Genomic DNA, 23,086 nt, shown 5'->3' with positions numbered 1-23,086 from the left:
CAAATCTCATTTGCACACAAATATGCCTCATGCCAGGTTGTCGTATGTTTCATATCTGATTCTGAAAGTGCCAAGTTTAAATTTCAAGTCATAAAATGTAATGCCAGTCATTCATATTCCATATATAGGCAACAGAAATAAAACAATTCTTATTCTTCAGTAACACAACACAGCTTTGATAAAGGGCAAAGTCTTGGCAAGGTTAACACAGAGAGCACATCACGCCTGTTTTGTTTCTGTTGTTTATTTATTTTTAATGTTTGTGCTGGGGGATACTGTCACTCAGCTATTTGTGTAGCGATGACAGTTAAATAAATTTCCGGAGGATATTTTCAAACCAGCAATATTTCCTTTTGATCATGTGTGCTGTGCTTACCTGAATTATATCCTGACACAATGATTATTATAGACTGACTGACTGACTATAACAGCAGTAAGGATGACATCAGACAGATTCCATTGCGCTGCTGTTTTTGCTTTATCTATTTTTATGAAGATTGTCAGCCACAGAGTTGATATGCTGAAGCAAGGGGCGGGTGAGGCAGAATACAGTTAAACATGACATTTCATTTATTTCATCGTATTTTAAATTCATCAACACAAATCTAAGCTCAATTTATGGATTTGTCTTGACTGCTGAGCACAATACAAATCGTGACATTTAAACTGAGCTTTGTTGTTATTTAAAGGGATAGTTAATTCAAAAAATGTGCGTAAATAGTGTACACTATAGAACGAGGTTTAATTTATGGTATAAAGTAAAGCTAATAAATAACAATGATTACCATCTTACTGCTCAATTAAAGGGTTACTTTGAAACAATTTTCACTCAGAAATTTCTAGTAAATTTCACAAGCAATTAAAGAAACAGCAAATAACACATTACATTTTGAAGTAGAAAGACTGAGTGTTTTCTTGTAAAACGTACTACAGTAAAATTTACTGTTTTATTTATTTCAATCCTTGTCCAATGCCTCATGAAAGCTGTAATGGCTTTAGATTTGCATGACTGGCACATTATTACATATACTTACCTGCTTTGGAGCCTGTGTAATTGCTAATTAGGCAGAATGGTAATCAGTTGTATGTCTTTCGACATTATGCCTCTTCGCATTGGGGATATTTTCATTTATTAAGCTCTGTTAATGTGTTGAGGGGCATTTTTTATTATGTTCGCCTGTAGATTTCGTTTAGTACCACACAGTGGAGTGCAATTATGAGAGGTCTATATAGGTATGCAATTAAAAATCCAATAGACACCAATCTCGCACACCGAATCATCCAAAATGCAAGCCAAAGGCAAGCTGTAATTTCTCACCGCTGTAGTGTGTTTATCATTTACACCCGACGAGTCTCCGCATTTCACCCTCATCAATTATGGATCAGCTGGGCCCCCCATCCAAGCAGCTTCATTTCATTCTCATTAGGATCTTGTGCTGACACTCTTCTTTTCTCCACGGTCCATGGCTTCTCCGTGGCTCCCATAAAGGTCTTTAACCAGGCAGCCAACACGGCATCATTACCAGGCTTTGTTCCCCCATCCTCCCCCTCCAGCCGATGGCAAGTGACCAAGATGAGATGGGCGACCACCGTTAAATGCTTGTGTCAGTGGTTTCTGGGTCAAAGAGCTGTGCGGTAGGCCTGGCCCCATGCCAGAGTCAAGTCAACCCCCCGCCAGCCACAATGTTAGTGGCTGTGGAGAAAGGTAAAGCTGTAGAACTGTAGATTTGCAGTTTCCCAACACTGTCGACAGTGGATAAATGGATTAAAGGGAAAATTAATGGATTTACAATCAATCAGGAATGTCCACAGTTCAGAGTATCTACAAACTCTGCAGACAAGTACTTGAAGGGACTTGAAGCGATGATTGAGAGGAAAGTGTAGAAAATGTTGGTAAAAAAGAAATGATATTAAAATAGTCCATTGAAATAAGGCCACATCCACATGAAGCCAGAGCTTTCCCTATCTGATCTTTTTTTTTTCTTCGTCTCAAGAAACACATGCGTACACACGAAACCACTGAAACCGACTCAAAACGATGTAATGTACATGCCAGATCAGTATGTGGTGCTGTAATTCTGCCACAGGGATACACTAAAAAAGGAAAATAAGACTTGGAGCATGCGCATAAACCTTGCGCGCTGTATACAAACTTTAGAAAGTTTAGAAATAAAGCTTTATTTTAGTAAAGCTAATAGGCTCTGTAGCTTCTGCAGCACGAACACAAGCATGTAGTCTGCCATTGTTGTTGCTGTTTTGTGCTGTTAGCGGTGTCTGACTAGGGCGGTGATGATATCATCGTTTCACAAAACGTAAGGGCGTCGTTTTCAGATTTATCCACTCTGGCACCCGGTTTCAAAAAATAGCGGTTTCACCTTCTGAAAACGCTGTATCCGTCTGGACGAAACGACTATACAATACAAAATTTTTGCGTATACAGCTAAACTCGTCTCGTGTTGACGTGCCCTTTCCGACTGAAAACCAGGCTTTAAAAGTTCAGACCCTTGTTTTGATTATATTGTAAGATCAAACAGTGCAAATTTGAAATAAAAGATCAAATAGTTATATACAGTGTTGGGGATAATGCATTACAAGTAATGTAATCAGATAATTTATTCAAGTAACTAATAAAGTAAGGCATTACTTTTAAATTTACAACAAAATATCTTAGTTATTTTTGCAAATAGGTAATGCAAGTTACTTTGTTTTCCCTTTGTTTTTGACTGACAGCTCTCCAGTCCCCATGTTGAGAGTAGTGAGTAAGTGCAGAGGCGTTGTTTGCGCTGTGCAAACATGACAGTTATTGTAGTTCTAGACTAAATGTGAACATGCATTTGCTCATCTCACTTGCACAAAAACAGATTCAGTATTCCTCAAAAAGAATAAAAAGAGCGAAATGCAAACTCAGAATTCTACACAAACCTGCTAGAATTATATTTCTCATGTGTCCTATTCTTCTGCACAGCTGAAAGGTTTGTTTGAGCTGCACCCTCTACTGTACAGTTGTGAATTTGCATTTTCTTTTGTATTTGCACTTTTGGGGCCCTATTATACACCCGGCGCCATGCGACACCAGGCGTGAAGTGTTTTTTGCTAGTTTCAGTCCAACGCAGTTATCATTTTCATGTCCTGCGCCCCGTTGTTTACATAGCAAATGCACTTGCGCCCATCTGTTCGCCCATGGGCGTGCTGGTCTGAAAACGAGGTGTGTTCAGGTGCATTGTTGGCGTGTTGCTATTTTGAGGCAATTGAAAACGACCGTGCCATTGACCAACAAACATCTGGTCTAAAGTCAATGGCATAGTATTTTTTTTGTTATTTAAAGGGTGCGTTAGTAATATGCGCCTATATGCAGGTGCACAATGCGTGTACACTCTGCTTGTCACACACACAGGGACGCGCAGCAGCACACAAACATGCCAAATATTTAAAAAAAAGGATTACAATGTAAAAGATCATTATTGTGTACATAAAGATACAAATGCCTACATGTCATAATGGATAGTCATTGCATGTATCAGAATTACCTGCAGTAATGACCAATGAAACTGGCTAATTATTTGACCAATTGTGGCAATACACACATGTATTTACACTGACTCGTCAGGCTGCGGGTGTCTATGTAAATAGCGAATCCGCCATGGTACGAGTGCACCTGGCTTTTAAAGGGAATGGGAGATGACACTCTGATTGGTTTATTGCACGTTACACCCAAAATACACCCAAGATTCATATATATATATATATATATATATGACGATATAATGGACTAGATTCATACCCATATACAGTGGTATAGCGCAAATCTGTGCGGCCCCCCACTGAACCGCAAGTCTGGAGGGGGGATGGTTATCATGGGGCCCCCCCAACATGCGTCCCTGCTTGCCCCTCCGCTACGCCACTGCCCATACAGTATAAGTCGTATTGGATAAGCATCTGCGAAATGAATAAATGTAAATATTCAGAGCACATTTTAACACATTGTGTTTCAGCATTATTTTCTCCAAGCATCATATTCTGCTGTGTAGCAGTTATTATATGCATCTAATTCCCCAGATAAAGGCAATGCCAAGTCTGTGCCTATTTTTGAATGGTTACATCTTGTTCACTGCCTTTTAACAAAATGCTATTTTCCTTAGAGATATTCTTGTAACGGGCTGCTGAAATCAGACTTGCAGCAAGGAAAGTGTAGAAATTGTAGGTAAAAAAGAAATGACATTAAAATAGTCGTCCATATTGTGTTTTTTTTTTTAATTTATAATTTTTTATTTTGAGGGACACTGCGAGGAGTCCTTTGTTCATTGACCATCACATTGTCAGCTGTTTAAATAATGGATTTGTGTGGCAGTATGTATTATGCTTTAGCCAGCGTCCCTTGACAATACCGTTTTGAGGGAGTCTGGAACAATAGGGCTTTTTTTTTTTTGAGACTATCTGTTATTTATGTCACCAGGGTATTTTCTCCCCATGAGGTTAGTCAGAGAAATCTTATTTCTCATGTTCATGCTTTTTTGGTTAGCTATAAAGCCACGGACAGCCATTATGAAGCCAATTAGCCTACTGTTTTAAATCCCCAGCATTCCCCTTCAAAGAGCCCTGCTGCCAAGATTATATTTAGCTTATGATTGGCATTTATTCAAAAATTCTGTATAAGAAATAATCTCTTTTCAATGAAGTATAATGGTTATTGTGTCCCTAATGTACGCCAATGATCAACTGCAACATTTAAGGGCTTCAAAGCAAAAAAAAAAAGAGTGTTTTATTTTTCACAATAGACTGGGCAGGAAAAGCTGCTATGCTCATTATGGGATGCAGCATCACAACAGGAACACTGAGAAGAGGCTTTGTGGTTTGTTGTGATTTGTTTACACAGTAACATCTGTAATCGAATGACAGTGATAAATGTGCTGAATGACTGAACTGGGGGTAGTGTTAAGTGAGTGGGCTTCTGTGGGTCGGGTGAAATGTGTGTCAGTGGACCACGGCGTGGCCTCTAGGAACAGATTTGCAGCATCTCGAGGGACATCATTATTCTGTCATAAAACAGGGGGCAGGTCAGGTTTTTCAGAGCTTTTTCTAAAGGCTCCTCGTGACGCTGAGATGATTTATTCATCTGCAAACAGAAGAACTGGTAGATGGGACAGCATACAAAGAATGGCTATTCGTGTGGACATTTGTCAAAAAAGAGACAATGGAAAGATAATCTGGCCAATGCAATAAATATACACATATGCGCAAAGAACAAAGTTGCCAATAGAAATGATTAAAATGAACTTATAATAGCAATACAAATCATAGCTATACCATATAATCATACCTTGGACATATATACAGTTTTTGTTGATAAACCTGACATAGGCCTAATTGTTTGGTAGATTATAAAACCTAGAGAAGATATTTGTGATGAAGACTAAAGTTTAAAAAAGAATAAATAATTATCGTAGTGTTTTGGCGATGCATTGTGTCCTACTGGCTCGAGGGGCAAATGGTTTCTATGTTATCTCGCACGCGACTTCTGTTCGCTAGCGTCTATTTTAGCGCATTATGACGTACTAGTAATAATATAACTTTTGTTGTACTTGGTGATTTGAAAACACTGTTTATATATGCATTTATATGCATATTTACAAACAATATACTCTTTCTTATAACTTCCTTTTGGGGGATAATTAGAGTAGTCAGATCAACCCACAAAATTCTTCATAATTCGCAGCCTGTAAAACATAATACATCTGCCCAATCAAATAACCAAACAAAGGACGGCATCGCTGATATATTGTGCAAAATATTATCCATCCCCCACCGAAGTCCACAGAGAATTGGCTATACCATCTAACGCACACTCTTGCCTCAGCATCTGCTCCGTTCTTTTTGGTGAGGTGAGGTGAGGGGGGAAACGCTGTGAGCCTCCGCACGCGCTTTTGTTCAGTGTCTCCTCGCGACCGGCGAAGTGCGCGCCGTTTCGAGCTCTTCTCTGCGCGAGCGCTGCACGAGACGCAGGCTGAGGAGAAATATCGTGCTTTTTGAATAATTTTAACGAAGGAGTCAATGTGAACACATTTCTGAGGCTGAACAGATTTATACATTTTGAATGGTTTACCTCAGCGGCTGTCATCACCTACTCTGCTGTATCTGATGCGACGCGGCATTCCTGTGGACTTTCTGAGGCGACGACGCGCTTTACTTCAGAGAAGGTGAGAACAAGGGATATTATTGTGCTTAACTGACTGCGTCTTGCTTCATTATCAAAGTATAACGTGGTGAAGGATATTTTGTGTTCAGGACAGGTTACATACAGCCCCCTTGCCAAGCGCAGTACCTCAGTGAGGACAGTCAAGGGGACAAAACCAGGAGCACTACGATATTGAATGTCTGTTCAGTGCAGAAGTCTATTGATGAGCAATGTATTTATTGACATCATGTGTGTTCTGGTCAGATATCAAGTCTGTGAAGGGTAAAGCGCTATATAATGTAAATATTTGTAGCTACTGTTCTCAGACCAGTTAATTACTTCTCAAATATTAAGAGATTTGTAAAGTACTAGTATGATGACTCTTATAGATATCTACATTGCTCTATAGTAACATTATGTGCATGAATGTTCATGCGTGGATCTGGGGAAAACAGGACAAGTGACTCATTTTCCTTGCCTTGATATAACCCCCCACTTGCAAGCTGTCATTGATGTGAAGTGGTTAAAAGAAACCCCATCAGAAACAGCGAGTGAGAATTTTTGGGATAGAAAGGGACCCCGCGTTGTTTTTCTCATTTGCAGAGTGTCAGCTGGATGCTGTTTAAAGCTGACAAGTGCTGAGCGCTGCCAGTCTTGTGCCCGCCTCAACGACAGCGTGTAGCTGGTGGGAGAGGAAGACAGACCCGAATTTCGCTTGGCATTCTGTCATGACTGTCTCTGTTGTCTCTGTTCGGTCTGAACCCCTGAGTCTCTACCTGACGGAGCACACCAGGTGCTTTTTGCATCAGTCTGCAACAAGTCTTGATGCTGACAAGAGAAAAGTACAACAGAGTGACTTGTGAATGTTGAAGATGTGTGTTATTTGTCAAAGAGCATCAGAAATAGAAAGTGGTGCAAGTTGTGGCTTCAGGTGCCCTGGGGAAATTTCAGGCAGCTGTTTGCAGCAAATTGGTTGCTGTGTGGTAAGGTTCTTAGATAGCGTTGCTTCTCTTCTCTTCTCTTCTCTTCTCTTCTCTTCTCTTCTCTTCTCTTCTCTTCTCTTCTCTTCTCTTCTCTTCTCTTCTCTTCTTGTGATTTTTAACTTTTTTTCTTGCATACCCTCTGGGGTGTTCGCAATGGCAATGGTTTGCATCAACAATTTTGTTGAGAGTTGCCAGTGACACAAGTAATGCGACAAAGTTCAAGCCCAAGTTTTTGCAAACGAACCATCCAGCGACCACCAATGGGAGTGCGGACAGTCAGATTTTGTGGCATAGTTGGAACTAACGGCACAAAGATTTACCAAAATAGCAGTTTTTTTTTTTTTTTTATTAAAGCCATCCAATAGCTGAATCTTTCTTTTGTGTGTGTATTTTAACTCACCAAATAAACATATGGGTGTCTGCTGAGGCACTAAACTCACACCCTGTCACCCTCAAGCAACCCTGTGCTGGTTGCATCTATATCAGGGTGAGTGCTCCGATACGGCACTTGCAGGTTCAAAGACCTTTCTTTCTAACCCGTAAGTCCCAGTGGAGCAGCGCAGGCTTGCCAAACCAAGCAGCCTTTCATGTTGGCTTCAGAACCTCGGTATATCTCCTTGGGGCATCCATTCTGCTCTTTATCTGAGCGCCCTCTTCTTCTCCCTGTATAATCATAAATGCCAGCGGAGCACCTCTGAGCATGTTGTCTCTTGAAGAAAAAAGTGGAAATTGCCTTGGAGCGCAACCGTTTTGGCGTTGGGTGACTTTTAGAGGGCACTTGATTGATTCTCACAATTTTAATAATGCGCGTTTCCGCTCGACTGCGTAGTTTAGTGCCAACAATCATATGAGGGGAGGCTGGGCTGACAGGTGGAATTGAAATTGTACTTGAATAGCATCCAGACAGCTAAATGCCTTTGAATTCCTGGAGATAATGTCCTTGTCGTAAATTAGCATGCTCCATGCTTAATGGACCAAGTCTACTAAAATTACTCAGGAAATTTTTGCTAGATGCAATTTAGGGAAACTTCATGCTAGTTTTGTGTTCGTGCACAAGTTAGGCTGAAGAATGCCGACTGCTTTCTTTGTGACGAAAATATGACAGAGGCTGTGTTTAATTATGCAAAGTTGGCAGTCTGTAAATGTCTTAATTTATGCCCGCATTTATCCAGGTTGGTGTCTTACCGTGTGTGCACACACTCTTGATTGACAGCTGACAAGAGAGTGTAGCTGTGTCTAATCCCATGAGCCAGAGGAACCGGTTGGCAGCTGCTGTCTCTACTACATGTGTCAGCCGCCAATCCGCCTTCACCCAAAGCCTGAATATTTATTGGCGCCCAGACATGGAATACATTATTCAGAACGGGCATTTGCCATCTTAAACAACGTAAATGAATCATGACACCTGGTCTGTGTTTTGCTGGATTCGAAATGGAACTGTAAGAGTTTAACTTCACAGAGGGAAAAGAAAAGATTAATTTTAATTTCTTTTCAGCATTAATTCTTTTTCTGTCTTGAATAGATTCCATTTGGCTCGCAGCTCTGCTCAGACAAAAACACACTACCTTGCGGTTTAAAGATTCATTTAGAAAATGTTTTATCGCTTACCCTGTGGGAGAGGTCCAGAAGGAAAAGAAGCTGATAATTATGCCAGCAATTTGCAGAGAGCTACTTGAGGCGCTCAGTCCTCCTTGTTTTCTGGTATTTTTATCCTGTGTTTTCAGCACTGGACAGTTCCCAGGCTTTGGCCATGGTGAACACAGCTGCTGGCTGCTAATAAATGAACAAGACCAGCAGCATAGCTGAAAATTATATTTGCTCCAAGAAGAAAATGGCCTGTTCCTCTTTGCGTTTCAAAGCTGAGAAAAGACTGATGAATGGTGGTTCACAGGACAAATGGCCTTGTGACTCCAGCTACATTCATCTTAGCCTCACAAGTGCTTGGAATTTTTTATATTGTCCACTTATACATGTGCTGAAGAGGTATGGAATTCATAGGATTTTTTTTTAAATCTTTCTTTTCTTCTGTGGAACAAAAAGTAAGATATTTTGAAAAGGTATAATGGAAGTCAGTGGGGTCCAAATCAACACTGGGCCCCACTGATTTTCATTGTGTTGGCAAAAATGTTCTTCAACTTCAAGACAAAGAGGGGTGCATTTCCCGTTCAACGAATTAACTCGCTGCTTAACTAGCATAACATGATGCATCATTGGAGAAACTAACTAGTAAGTCCAAAACCGCAATAATGTCACACATCTGTTGTTCAAACAATATAGAAGAACTGTCACTAATGCCGTCACTCAGGTGTCAAGGTAATAATTCCTACTAATTAATAATTCTGAGATCAAATTATTGTCAGTTTATTGCTGTAAATAATACAATGGCATCTGAGGAATACTTCGCAATTTTTGTTGTTTTGCTTTATTTCCAAATATTTGGTTCCATCACACTCTTCAAAAATGGCACTTTCGTTGGATTGACAAAATAAGACGCAGAATGAAATGGAATGAAACATATAGATTGTACTGCTTGATAGCTTGCTTATTTTGCTTAAGAGCGAAACGATGGATCCAACCAGTCGAGAGCTGTAGTTCAAACCACACAACTTTGCGATGCTGTTTGCGAATGTTTGTTGGAACTATGCTTTCAGTAATCACTGAATCAGTGAACCGTGTTTGTAACCATGGCTATCGATTCTTTTGGGAAACGCATTACATGTATGGAACAACAGTAAAATATATGAAATATGAAAATGATGTAAATGATGACAGATTTTTCATTTTTTGGTAAATAATCCCTTTAAGCATGCAAATATTTACTGTACTGTAAATTTGAAGGAGGTTTGAAACGAGGAAACCCAGTCGCTCTGCGCGTCTTGCATTTATTAATCCTCTTCTTATTCTCTTTGTCTATGCATTAGAAGCACCTCAGTAATCTTACAGCTACTGTCTTTGCACCATGGGAAAAGCACGTGGAAATAGAATCTAATTAATTTCTTTCAAATCCCTGTATTCCTGGTTGGACCCCATCATTCTGTTTCCATCAGGCTTCATAAATGTAATCTGTGCATGCCATATCGTTCTATCAGAGATTAGTTTGCCTTGACAATGAGGTTTTCTCCTTGCCAGATATTTCAATATATCATTCATTAACATGGAAATGACTTTTATAGAGGTTCAGATTGTGTCGTTGGGTTCATACTATTACGTAGTATGAGGAACAGTTCATTTTTTTCAGTTATTGATTCGTTCTGCTTGATGAGAAACATGTTGATGCACGTGAGCACTTATTTGCTTCTCTGGCAATGAATTTAATGGGATAGATGTTTGTAGATTTATTAGATTTCAGTGCATGCAGATACAGTGCATTCTTCTGTAGTTTTTCACAGTAACTAATTGCAACATGTTGTTCCTTTCTTTTGAGGAACACAAAAGAAATAGTTTTCTCTCTTTTCCATGCAATTACAATGTGAAAACACCATGAACGTATCATGAAGGTAATTAAATGGCTTGGAAGACTGAATAATACTAATATTACTAATTTTAAAAGTTTCTGTTTTAGTTAACAGTAACAACACTGTTATGAACTATTATGGGTGAGTAAATGATGACAGAATTTTCATTTTTAAGTTAAGCAATGCTTATATTAAGGCCCTGCTGAGCTGCACCAAATGATTGAGATGTGACAGTTGAGGATTTTATATCAAGACCTCTCTTGTCCTCCTGGTGTCAGACCACAGCTGGGATCAGCCGTTCTAAGATCAGTCTGTTCACCTTGACGACCTCTCCAGACTGAAACATACACCACTGACTGAACGTGTAAGTCTCAATTTGCCCAGTGCATCTCAGGTCAAAAGTTCTCACAGAGGTTTTTCTTCGCATTTAGCGGGCTGTAATGCGATTTCCGATGCCACACTTGAGCGGTTTAACACAAAGGCACAAATTACGGCTTTTATAAGATTTGTGTGTCGCCTTACGTCAGAGTCTGAAACTATGACACGAGTCGTGCATGTAAAGTAATTTAGAAGCTTATGTTCATGTTTTTTCTACAGATGCGGTGAAGTAGATGTAGATGAAGTGACGGATGGTGCTTTGGAATTGCAATTTCCTTCTGAAATATTACACTGTTCTTAGTGATGTCATCAAAATAAACAGGCCTTCAGTCTTATTCTTTAGAATAAAAATTGTTCATATGCTACACTCATGTATACAGGATGAAGGGGATTTGACATATTGGTCATTGACATATTGATACCAGAGAGCCTTTTTGCACACTTTGAAGTGCACTTCCCATGCACTTCTAGTTCCCAACTTCAAAGAAGCCACTTTAATGTCCTCACACATATAATCATAATCCAAAGTAGCATTTAAGATGCATTTCTTCCCACTTTTTTCATTTTCTGCTCCTTCAAAATGTGTTACCATTATCTACAACCATTATTCTCATTAGTTAATTTAGAGTGGCTTTCTTCAGTGCCCTATTGAGTATCTTTTATGTGAGCACTACAAATGCAAAATATTAGGAAGAACAGGTCTCAGTATCCACCGCTGGTGGGCTCTCTGCCATTTCTGCCCACCTTTGTGTAATTAACAGGCCCTGAAATTTATCTCTGTCTAAGGTTTAATTATCTAGAGCCGATACTCCAAACTCTTTAACTTTTCTTATGGCGCCTATGCCAAGTGTGCTTGACTATAAGGCCAGTGGAATACTTTGTTTGCTCTTTTTTTTTGCATCGATCAGGGATGTTTTTAACAGTAAGCGGTTAATCTAAAAATCTTAAAATGTCAGTCCTGTTACCATTATTTTGTATGGTAAACAACTGAAAAATGTATATTAAAAATATTTTTTATTAATTGAATTTAAGCTGAAATATAAATATTAGTTTAGATATGAAGTTTAGAAGAACTTAGTTGCCTTGGCAACTACTTGAAATCAAATCAGTTTAAGTTAATGTACTAAAATTACTAAAATTGAAATAAAAATAAGTGTAGCTAAATAGAAATTTTAAAAATGTAAATGAAAACTGAAAATAAAAAAAGTTCATTCAGATTATTAATTAATACTATAATAGTATGTAAATAATTCTAAAATAACACTTGAGAGGGTACAAAACAATTTATAAACACCAAATATTGTTTATTTGTCTGATAGAATGTTTATTATCTTCTGAAATTCATAGAATGACCCTCATGACACTTGGATCACAGAAATGAAATGGAACTACCTTACATTTTACAAAGGAACTTTTTTATTTTCTTACATTTGTCAAAAACACCACCAACCCCTCCTGCAGTTTTGCCCTTTGATTAAATGCGCGAGTCTCCACGCCAGTGCTCGATCTGAATTCCATCTCATTTTCTGTGACCTTCAGACAGGAAAAGATCAAAGCGGGTCAGATTGTCCTTCCATTTCTCCCTATACCGTGAGCAAAAGAAAGAACACTGATGAAGATAATTGCTGCATCTATTTTTCTTGTCAGTTAGTTTCAGTGGCGGGCTGATGAAGAAAATCCACTGCCCACACCTTACTGTCAATCAATATGCAGGAATAATATCAGGGCCAAAACCAATGCAGAGCCACACATGGTGTTAAGCTGAAGTACAATATCAATTGCCATTTCATTTCAATGCCATTTTCTCATTACTCAATCAGAGTTTAACGACAAGTACTTTGGGCCGCTTTGGGCTTTTCAGAGGAATGAAGCTCAGTCGAAAGCAAAAATCTAGTAACATTGTGGCATTTACAGTGGAAGTGAATAGGAGCAAGTTTTTGAGAATGTGAAGCTAATGATTTTATAAATGTGCTTGCATTTATTCTTCTGTTAGAACTTGTGTATTGTTTGAGCTATAAACCTGTTGAAATAATTATTTAAAAAAAAAATTTTTAAGGGCATTATCATGGCGACAAACTGTAAAATTGGATATAACGTCACATAGAAAAGATTAGTAAGGGATTTTCACATGCATGTTGACACTCATTGTTTGTGCCGTGTAGCTATACTATTGAAACAGCGATTATTTTAGTGCTTATGGATTGACCCATTCACTTCTACTGTATCTGCCTCATTGTAAAGCTGCATTATTGAAACTTCAGAAAATTTATACAGACAAAAAGGTCCATTGTCTATAGTGTGGCGATGTATGTCACTTTCAAACCAAGCAGCTTTCTGTTGACCAACTTAAACACATTGCGAAATCTGCATGGGGAAATCTTTCACCCTCACATGAAATTTCAGATTGCGTGGATTTCTACTGAAATTATTGAAAATTCACAGAACAATGGTAAATCTGTCCAGACCTGGATATTTAAGAAAAGGAAGGATAAAATACTTTTTTGTTGTTTTAAATGAACATTTATGCCGCACTACTGCCGGATGCTTTTATTTCACTTTACACTATGTTGTGCTCTCTTTTGTTGTTTGTTGATGAGTGAGAATTCATTATAGCATCTTCAATGCAGCAAAGAAACAGATTCATCTCCTTCTGGTCGTGATGAGAAGGTCAGAATGTTGCTATGGGGAGCTGCTTTGGGGAGTTTAGCGTCTGAAATGCAATCACGCCGCTTGATTACACTGGCATTCATCATCGCCACACAAAGCTACTGTCCCCATTTCTCGTCTTGCAATCAAAGACTTCTCTTTGTACAGTAGGTGCTACACATTCATAAATGCCTGATCTTGTAGATGGACCACTGGAATGACTTTTATGAATTAATTAACCACACTTGTGACAACCTACTCCCCATACTTGGCACAAATGGGAATTTTAACAAAAATTATGTAATATTTTCTGCTTGGTCCTTAGAGGTAGAGTTCGGATGACATTTGCTTTCCTTTAGCAGTGTGGTGATAGTAAAAGTCAGAGCTGAATGAGTGATCCCTTTGAGCCAGTTCTTTTTAGTGAATCAAAAACATACAGGCTGTGTCCGAAGGCTGTGTCGCCCCCTGTACCCTCATTCACTATTCCCTACATTACCACACTAATATAGTTCACTTGAGGAAGTGAATGAAAACAAGTTAGTGAATTCGGACACTGAGTGCGCCAGAAGAGCTGCCGCTTAGTTTGTGCTTGCTGTTTATTAATTATTTGAAACGTAGCAAACTGGTAATTCCAGTAGTAAGATGAAAATATTTATTTTGAACTCTATGTATAAACCTTAATTAAACAATTTAATAATCAATTAAAAAGGAGTGTATACCTGCATGATATTACGCTGTAGCCACATTAGACCAGCGGTTTGGAAAATAGATGGATGATTCAGCTGCAGGCGGCATTCATTCGGCCATTCATTTGCCACATGACTCTCACAGTGCATTATGGGTGTTCTCTAGTCACTGAGCGTACATTGGTTGTACACTCATTATTGTAGTGCATTGTGGGATTGAATGAGTGCGCTCCATAACGTCCACTATGGTTTCAGACACCACTACAAATGGCTGTTCCCTCAAATAGTGCCCTATTTAAGAGACTGTCCTCCTCCAAAAAACGACTCTATAGGTAGTTTTTTTCAAGCACCTTTTTACAATCTATATTTATGTTTTAAAGTCATGCGCCCTCTAGCTGGTGTAAAAATAATGACAGTGTCGTGTTACATCTGTCGTCATGAAATGACGTATGACCGTCGTTACCAATCAAAATGCGTGTTCATTTAAATGCAATGTGTGGACTTCTTCCTATTTCCATTTAGCAAACTCAATTTTTTATTAACGACTACACCTACCCCAACCCTAAACCTACCCCATATACACTTTATGAGCACATGTGTTCCCTGGGATCGAACCCACAATTGCATGATCACATGATTGCATATTGTTGTATATTGCAATGCTCTACCAATTGAGCTACATGAAACCCAAAATATGACGCAGATAAAAGGGTACAATGCATTAAAATGAAAGTGTCCTGTTGTCGATAGGGACTAAACACTCCTATGGGTCGTATTTCATGCGTTAAAATGAAAGTGTCCTGTTGTCGATAAGGGAGCAACTTTAGTAAACGCTCCTATGGGTCGTATTTCAGGGAAGTGACAAATGGGCATATTGGTTGGAGGACATGTTGCTATTTAAGGGTATAGGGGCTTATTTTGGACAGCTTAACTACAGTTAAACTGTTTAGTGTAGTCTGATTCACTAACATTGATTTAGGGAATTAAAAACATACAGTGTAATCTGATTGATAAATGAATGACTCTTGTGAGCTGCTTCAACCAGTGTAGTTCAACACACAAACAAATATCTCTTATGCAATCAGTATATTCCAATTAACAAACAAATGCTTAAGCCAGTTCTTTTTGGTGAGTCAAAAACCTACAGCGCAAACAGTGTAATCTAATTTATGAACAAATGACTCATATGAGCTGCTTATTTTTAGTGAATTAAAGATATACAGCTCAACCAGTGTAGTTCTCTGCACAAACAAATGAATCTTATGCAAAGAGTGCAGTCTGATTCACAAACAAATGAATCTTATGAGCCAGTTCTTTTTAGTAAGTTAAAAACATACAGCGTGAACAGCGTAGTCTGATTCACAAACAAATTATGTATATTTAAAAGCATATTAAACATTATATGTTTGGTGATGTTGTACTCATCCCTGCTTTCCTTCTCAAATACCACAGTGTTATTTCTCTTTCAGTCACTATTGCAGTGAATTACATGGCCGCTTCAAAGGAAGTCTTAGTGCTAAGCTATAGGCCGTTTTATGAGGCTTTTGTCAAACTTGTATTTGCAAAATAGTTTGAGTGGACTCCCTTCGTGTTCCTTATGCTTCCTCCCTCACTTTTTCTCAGCCAGCACCACTGTTCGCGTTTAATTAGCCTGCGGGGAGTAGCCCTGTCTTCCCTCCTTTGAGCGGGATTATGTATCACTGTGTTGGGAGTAGAGCTGTTCTCCCTTCATTAATTATACAGAGCATATCCAGAAAACCGTCCAGTTGCCAGGCCAATAAATAAATAAAACTCCCGTTATGAGATGATAAAGTCGACACAACCCAACCGCTCGCAGCGGTCCGATTCTGCTTTTTAAGTTTTATACCGCCAAGCTGCCCAAAACAACTTCAAAATACCACTTTCTTAAAAAAACGAATGCATTCGCTGCACCGTATATATTATACTGAACATTGTAATATCATATTACAACACCTGCTTGTTGGTGCAAATATGCGTTTCCCATTTGTAATTCAAGTATAGTTTCTGTCATGCACTTCCTGGCTGTTAGTAGCATGAGGAAGCAAACTCTTTCAGAACATTTGAAGCATCAATAAAGACTGAGACGCTCCCATAAGGGGCTGAAACAGTTGGCGTCTCTGACAGGATGACATTCATCAGACCTGTTAGCGCTGGATTGTTTCAGGTTGCACAGACAGAGAGAGGAATCGCACGCTGTCTCCCCAGGCGAGCTGCGTGAAGAGTTTGGCGTGGAAGTGGGACTTCAACAGCGAGAGATGATTAACACGGATATCAGCTCGAATAGTTCTTGCACAAAGTTGGCAGAGGGGAAGGTGAGGGACCATGTGACACGATAGATTAAGGTTAGTGACTGGTGAAGGGTTCGCTTTCAAAGTTTAATGAGTGCAACTGAATGTGATGGGTTGATATTGATTTGTGTAATAAAGAGGTTTGTCACACTGTTGCGTTTATCTTGAGTAGGGCTGGGCGATATATCGCATGAGATTGTCACGCGCATTTTGTCAGTAAAGCCGGTTCCCTGATTACCGCGAAATCGCCATCACCTGCTTTCAAATGGAGCGCCATTTAATATACAGAGCCGTAGATCACTGACAAGCTACACAATATCGCATTCATTATCGCAGATGAATCGCCTTCGATAATGAACGCGGGTGCTATTTTGAAACAACTAATTTTGTACTAAGTATATTTAAGTTGTAATTAAGTAGTATTAAAATACAACTTTAAGTATATTTAGTATACTTATGTGTGCTAAATTGGAACAACTTCAAGTATACTTAGTACACTTTAAGTATATGTCTGTGTAGGGACTGATTACATGCTTGATTAGTGATATTAAAGTGTACTTAATTTGTGTTATAAGTATACTTTATTTGTGTTACAAGTATATTTTATTTGTTATAAATATACATTGTATTACAACTATAATTTTATTTGTGTTATAAGTATACTTTATTTCTGTTATGAGTACACTTTGTGTTATAAATACACTTTATTTGTGATTTAAGTACATTACAAAATAATTACGAGTGTCTTCAGAACACACAAGCAATATACACTGAATATATTATTTTACAGGTAATAGTATATACTGTATGCTCAGTACCTTTGGCTTATTCCAAATACTAAACATTACACACTTTGCAGTCAATAACAATACACTTTATTACTTATACTTGTACTGTATAATATAATCAACATTTGAAGCGGATCAAAACCTTTAATCAAAGTTGTTCTAAAACCTTCTTCTTATGACAACTTTGCTGAACTTTTTTGATCCACTTCAGATGTTGACTACTGTACTTTGAATTACATAATCTCACACTATACAGTTGTGCTACTATTTAAATACAGTTTAACACATTTTCCCAAAGTTGAATGCATTTGTTTTCAAGGCCACTAAATTAAATAAAATGTAAGAACATCACTAATGAAGAGACATATTTCATTGACTAATCCAAGTTTTTATTTAAACTTAACATAGATTCAGCAAAACTTACCATGTTTTTCATTAAAGAAAAAAAAAAAAAAAATTGGACCATGGTGACCCTTTATACACAAATACAAATTACACATTATATTCCATTTTCTGATGAGCTTCTCATGTCTAATGGCACAATGATGACTGCAGAGATTTTTGAACAGTAAATGAGGATTAGCAGCAGGGAACTGTATCAGTATGGCATGTCGATATTTTCGGTACATAGTCAAGCATTCAACACTTTATGAATTAATATCGTACAGAATACGGGCCGATTTGACCAATCATATGAATGTTTTGGTGCTGCATACAAACGTGCCATAAACCACCACACGCAGACTCAAAAAGGAGATATCAAGCCGAAATACCGTTCTCCGTTTGTTAAAGAAAAGAAAATAAAATTTGTTGACTGGTAGACCACAACTTACCTCCCACTCGCCAATAGCAGCACTTTTCTCCGGTTCTTTCAGGATCGCGTAGGCCATTAGATTAGCCGGTTGTCGTCGCCATCACGGTCAGTCTGCGATGTCACTTGATTGAACTGGTCAGAATCCCCAAGATTGAACGATGTATTGCGCTTTCAGTGTTTTATTAAATAAATTATACATTGCGACATTATACTTCACCTGAGTGACTGAGCGACATGTGTTCCCTGGGAGCGTCAGCAGCTCTGATTGGCTGAAGGCAGTGAGCAACAAAATCTGATTGGTCACAGACCAAGTTGAAGAGACATTTGAATTCCGATAAGTTTAACAACTCGACATATTTTTTCGCATGTAACATTACTTGTGCTGCCGGTGTGTTGTTTAATATAGATTGTGTACGATTATAAAATGATTCTGCCAGTGTAAACTATAGGCTACACTGCATATACTAAATGGGCTTTTAATGCATTCATACTGAAATAAATAGCACAAGTAATATAATGAATTCCAAGAATGAAGAAGTAAACTTAAAAATATACTCAAATTTAATATTAGATACACTACAACTTCAGGATATTAAATAATGTATTTTTTAAATATACTTTCAGTGCATTGTTACAATGATCATTTTCAGCACGCAGTTAAAATATACCTCAAATATATTTTTATAAAGTGCAAATAAATACACTTTTAAAAAATAAACTGAACTTACACTTCAAGTATATTTTTCTAAAATATATTTTTTTAGAAAATATACTAAAGTACAATTATTTTAAAGTGTGTTAAAAGTTGTATTGTGAAAATATGATACTAATATAATTTTTATATATTTAATGATAGTAAATTTTTTGTTAGTATATTTTCAGTGTACTATAGAAAAAGGGAATATATTTAAAATACAATAAAGTATACTTTTTTTCACTAGGGCAGTGCAACCAATATAGTCCGATTCACAAAAAATTTACTCTTTTAGCCGCTTCTTTTTAGTGAATAAAAAATTATCCAATGTGACAAGTAGGTATTGTTTGATTCATAAAATTATGACCTGATGACTCTCATGAGTCAGTTCTTATAACGAGTAATTCAAAAAGATTGAATCAGTCTTAAACTCTGCCCTGTATAATTTACAACATTAGCAGAGAGAAAATGTGTTTAGCATATGAAAAGCAAAACCAACAATATACTGTAACTCAGTGGTTCTCAAACTGGTGCACACTTACCCCTGGGGGTACGTGAGGTGACAGAGTCATTTAATTCTGCCCCACGTTAACCCTTTCGAGCTTGAGTTTAAAATATTCTAACTGTCCCCCCAGAGTGAGTTTTTTTAAGGCGACCGTTATTTTAGAACGTTTGCCTTTAATGTTTCCATAGCGACGCGTCTTGCTTGTCACGAGCGCTGAACGCAGCCACAATAACACTGTATGACAGATGGATCGATATTATTTTGTTTTTCCTTGTTTATTTAAAATATTCACAAACTTGATTACCATGTCATCAACTATCTGATATTCCGATCCTCAAATATGTGTAAGTGCGTGTGTTTTGTCGTTTAAAAGCCTTTATAAATGATCTTTATCTTGATCTATAATGCGAGATAGGCACCGCCATCTTAGTTTGCCCTGCATTTCACAGAGTCCTGTCAGTCGGATTTACAGCAGGTGAATTCATCCGTTTCTCCCGAAATATAAGCAAGTAAGTGGCTGGTGAACTGGAAGAATAATAGAGTAAACTTTATAGACCCATTATGTGTGTCTGATATGAATAAATGTCGGCAAATTGTATTTAAATGGATTGTTATTGTTCCTTCCACTGATGTCTGACATCAGTGTGTATTTTATAAACTGTAAATATATATTGTTTTAATGGTGCTTATGCGTATTTAAATGTCTGAAACCTTAAAAGAAACGTTCTGTGGCTGAAAACACTGCATAGTTGTGATATATGACAAGAGCTGCGCTCGTCCGTCTCGCAGCCAGGGCGCGAAAGCACAGTTTGAATCTGGCAGTTATGTGATGTCACTGAACGTTCGAAATCCCATATGTGGGACCGTACGCCCAGGGGCACTGAAATAAAAATCCCATATGTGGGACCGTACCGCTCAAAGGGTTAAAATAACATTAAAACAGGGTGTGTATTTTTAACAGGCAAAATGCTATAAAAGGTCAAATACATGACATCCAGTCACATTACCTCATCTTTTGCGATCAAAACTGACTGCATCCACACCAGCAGTGTGTATATGATAGGTTGCATGCAGAGTATGCTGCCTTAGCAAATCATGCTACATTACTGCCGTTCTCGACAATGTACCTTTGTAAAAGTGGGAAATTAGCACTTACTAGCATAAAGAACAAATATAGATACAGACTGTGCATAAAAATCGAAACTCTCTTTGATACAAAAACATACCCTGTGAGAGTTGTTTTTCATGTTGATTATATATTATACGAGCAACAATACAATTTTTCCCAAATATCCACACGACTGCAAATGTGACATTGATTTTATACAACAGTTCAACAAACAAAAAGGTTATATTAACCCTTTCGCACGTAAGTTTAAAATATTCTGGCTGACCCCCCAGCATGAGTTTTTTAAGGCGCCCGTTATTTAGGACGTATCACTGTATTGTTTCCATGGTGACGCGTCATTGCTCGTTACGTGACACACTGCAGCGCTGTATGACTGATGATCTGCTTTTATTAAATTTTTCCTATTTTATTCAAAATATTCTCAAATTTGTTAATTATAGCATGAAATATCTGATATTCCGATTGCCAAATATGTAAAAGTGGATGTGTTTTGCTCTGTAAACACCTTTATAATGATCATATTAGATGAGCTATATGCTCGATGTAAGTTGGCCCCGCAAAGAGAATCGGATCCGTTGGATTTACAACACGTGAATTCATCCACTTCTCCCGAAATACATGAAAGTAAGTGAGTCGGTGAACTGGGGAAGAATAGAGTAAGCTTTAAAGTTACTTTCACAATGTGTATCTGAATAAAAGGTGTCGTCTAATTATAATGGAAAGGGTTGTTATTTCCGCTTCTATAGACATCATTGCGTATTTTACAAGCTCTAAATATATTGTTTTGTTAGTACTCATGTGTATTTAAATGTCTGAAACCTAAAATAAACATTATTTGGTTGAAAACACATATGTAACATATGAAAAGCGTTGCGCGCATCTGTCTCTGGTTTAGCGCCAGCCGAAGCGCTCACGCATTTGAATTTGGCAGTTGATCACGTGATGCGCTGAACGTTCTAATCACACCGGTGTGATCGTACGGTCAAAGGGTTAAGTGAAGTACATTTTAAACATTATTGTCAGTATTGTTTGCTCTATTTTGAAATGAAATAATACTTCCAATGAAAGCCACAGCAGAACACAGCGGTGTTTCGTAAACAAACCAGCGGCTTTGAACAAATCGGGAGAGTCAATGATTCAATGACCCATTCATAAACAGCCACTTGCTTCGTTACTGAATTAATGAATGACTCACTCATTAACACAGTGACTTACCGCCACATACTGGTGGTTTTAGTTTAATATTTAAAAGTATTACTTAGTTTTTACCATCATTGTGAACTTTTTTTTAAAATTTAAAACATTATTTATTTTATAAAGGTATTTATAAAGGTAAAAAATGCTCTGGAGAATCAATTTAAGGGGGCAAATATTGTCCCTTAATAGAAAAGGTGTGACTTCAGTCTAAGTGGAAGAGAGGGGGTACGCAGAAGGATGGTAAATGCCTCACGCGGCACACCACTCTAAAACTGCTGTAACTGGAATATACCCGAATGAATCTGAATCTAATCAAGAAATCTGTATTGATACCCAGCTTTAACAAGTACACTGTATTATTAGTAAGAAATATTCCTTTTCTGGGCACCTCTTCTTATAGCTCTTGGCTCATGCCTCAGTTTGTGTTATGATGGAAATAATCAAGTGGGTGGGGAGTATGATGGTTGGTATAGCTGGTGGAAATCTGAGCGAATCCCTTGCAGTGTTACCATTCATCAGACTTCTGCACTACCATCTGACACACTCATATGGTTCTCGGCAGGAGGGGAACAGAAAATCTAGGCAGATAGGTGAAGTAGGATAGACTCTGTATCATGTTATAGACAGTACCTGTCACAACCTGAGGTACCGAGCACAAGGTATCCAGATTGAATTCTCTTCTCGCTGCATTCCTTAAAAATGCAGTTGATGAAGACTGGTGGTATGAAGTCTGGTCCCATTGGAGCATTTTTAGGTCAAGAATTGCCCTTTTGGACAGGAAGAGGCAATCTGATGAACATGTAAAAAAGTGCTTTTTTAAAATGACGTTTAGGGGGTAATATTATAAGCAACTGCCTAGAAACACCCTAGCAACCGCCTAGCAATGCCCTAGCTGCACAACACTGTTATCAATAGACAGCCTGTCGTGCCTGTTTTTTGCTATTGTGACTGCACCTTATGAACTTCGGTAAAGTTGGCTTTATATTCGCACATTCGGACATCCGTATTCAATAGCCTTGTTAATCACACTACATTGGACATTAAGTGGACATTCAAGTAAATATGCCATTAAAACAATACTTGCCTATTTTGATCGACTGTGAAAAATGTTGTAAGTTGACAATCGTTGGTTGTCAATATCATGTCGCTGCTTAAAATTCGCAAACAATAATTTATTGCACATTTATTGGAAAGCCTGAATTTATCATAAGTTCGAATGTGCGAATATAAAACCAACTTTACCGAAGTACCTTATGACAGATACAACCTCAGAATGCAGCTTCCTGTGAACCAGTGTTTCTCCAGCACAATTACAGTAAATGACGCAGTG

At 38.0% G+C, this 23,086-nt stretch overlaps 1 protein-coding gene across 3 annotated transcripts in view; it reads left to right on the top strand.

The window, feature by feature from the left end:
* ncanb (neurocan b) overlaps positions 1–23,086 on the top strand; it is a 175,237-nt gene that overhangs the window by 28,021 nt on the left and 124,130 nt on the right. The window contains exon 1 of one of the 3 annotated variants that reach the window (XM_048165225.1): positions 5,640–6,194. The exons of 1 other annotated variant lie outside the window; for it this stretch is intronic. In XM_048165225.1, the coding sequence (XP_048021182.1) occupies positions 6,136–6,194 (59 nt within the window). In that variant the 5' untranslated portion in view covers positions 5,640–6,135. Of the gene's footprint in view, positions 1–5,639; positions 6,195–23,086 lie in introns of those variants that run through there. One more of the 3 variants, XM_048165217.1, reaches the window with a different exon arrangement.

This window comes from Megalobrama amblycephala, linkage group LG2 (genome assembly GCF_018812025.1).
Source record: "Megalobrama amblycephala isolate DHTTF-2021 linkage group LG2, ASM1881202v1, whole genome shotgun sequence".
NCBI lineage: Eukaryota > Metazoa > Chordata > Actinopteri > Cypriniformes > Xenocyprididae > Megalobrama > Megalobrama amblycephala.
This window is presented reverse-complemented; position numbering and strand designations above follow the sequence as displayed.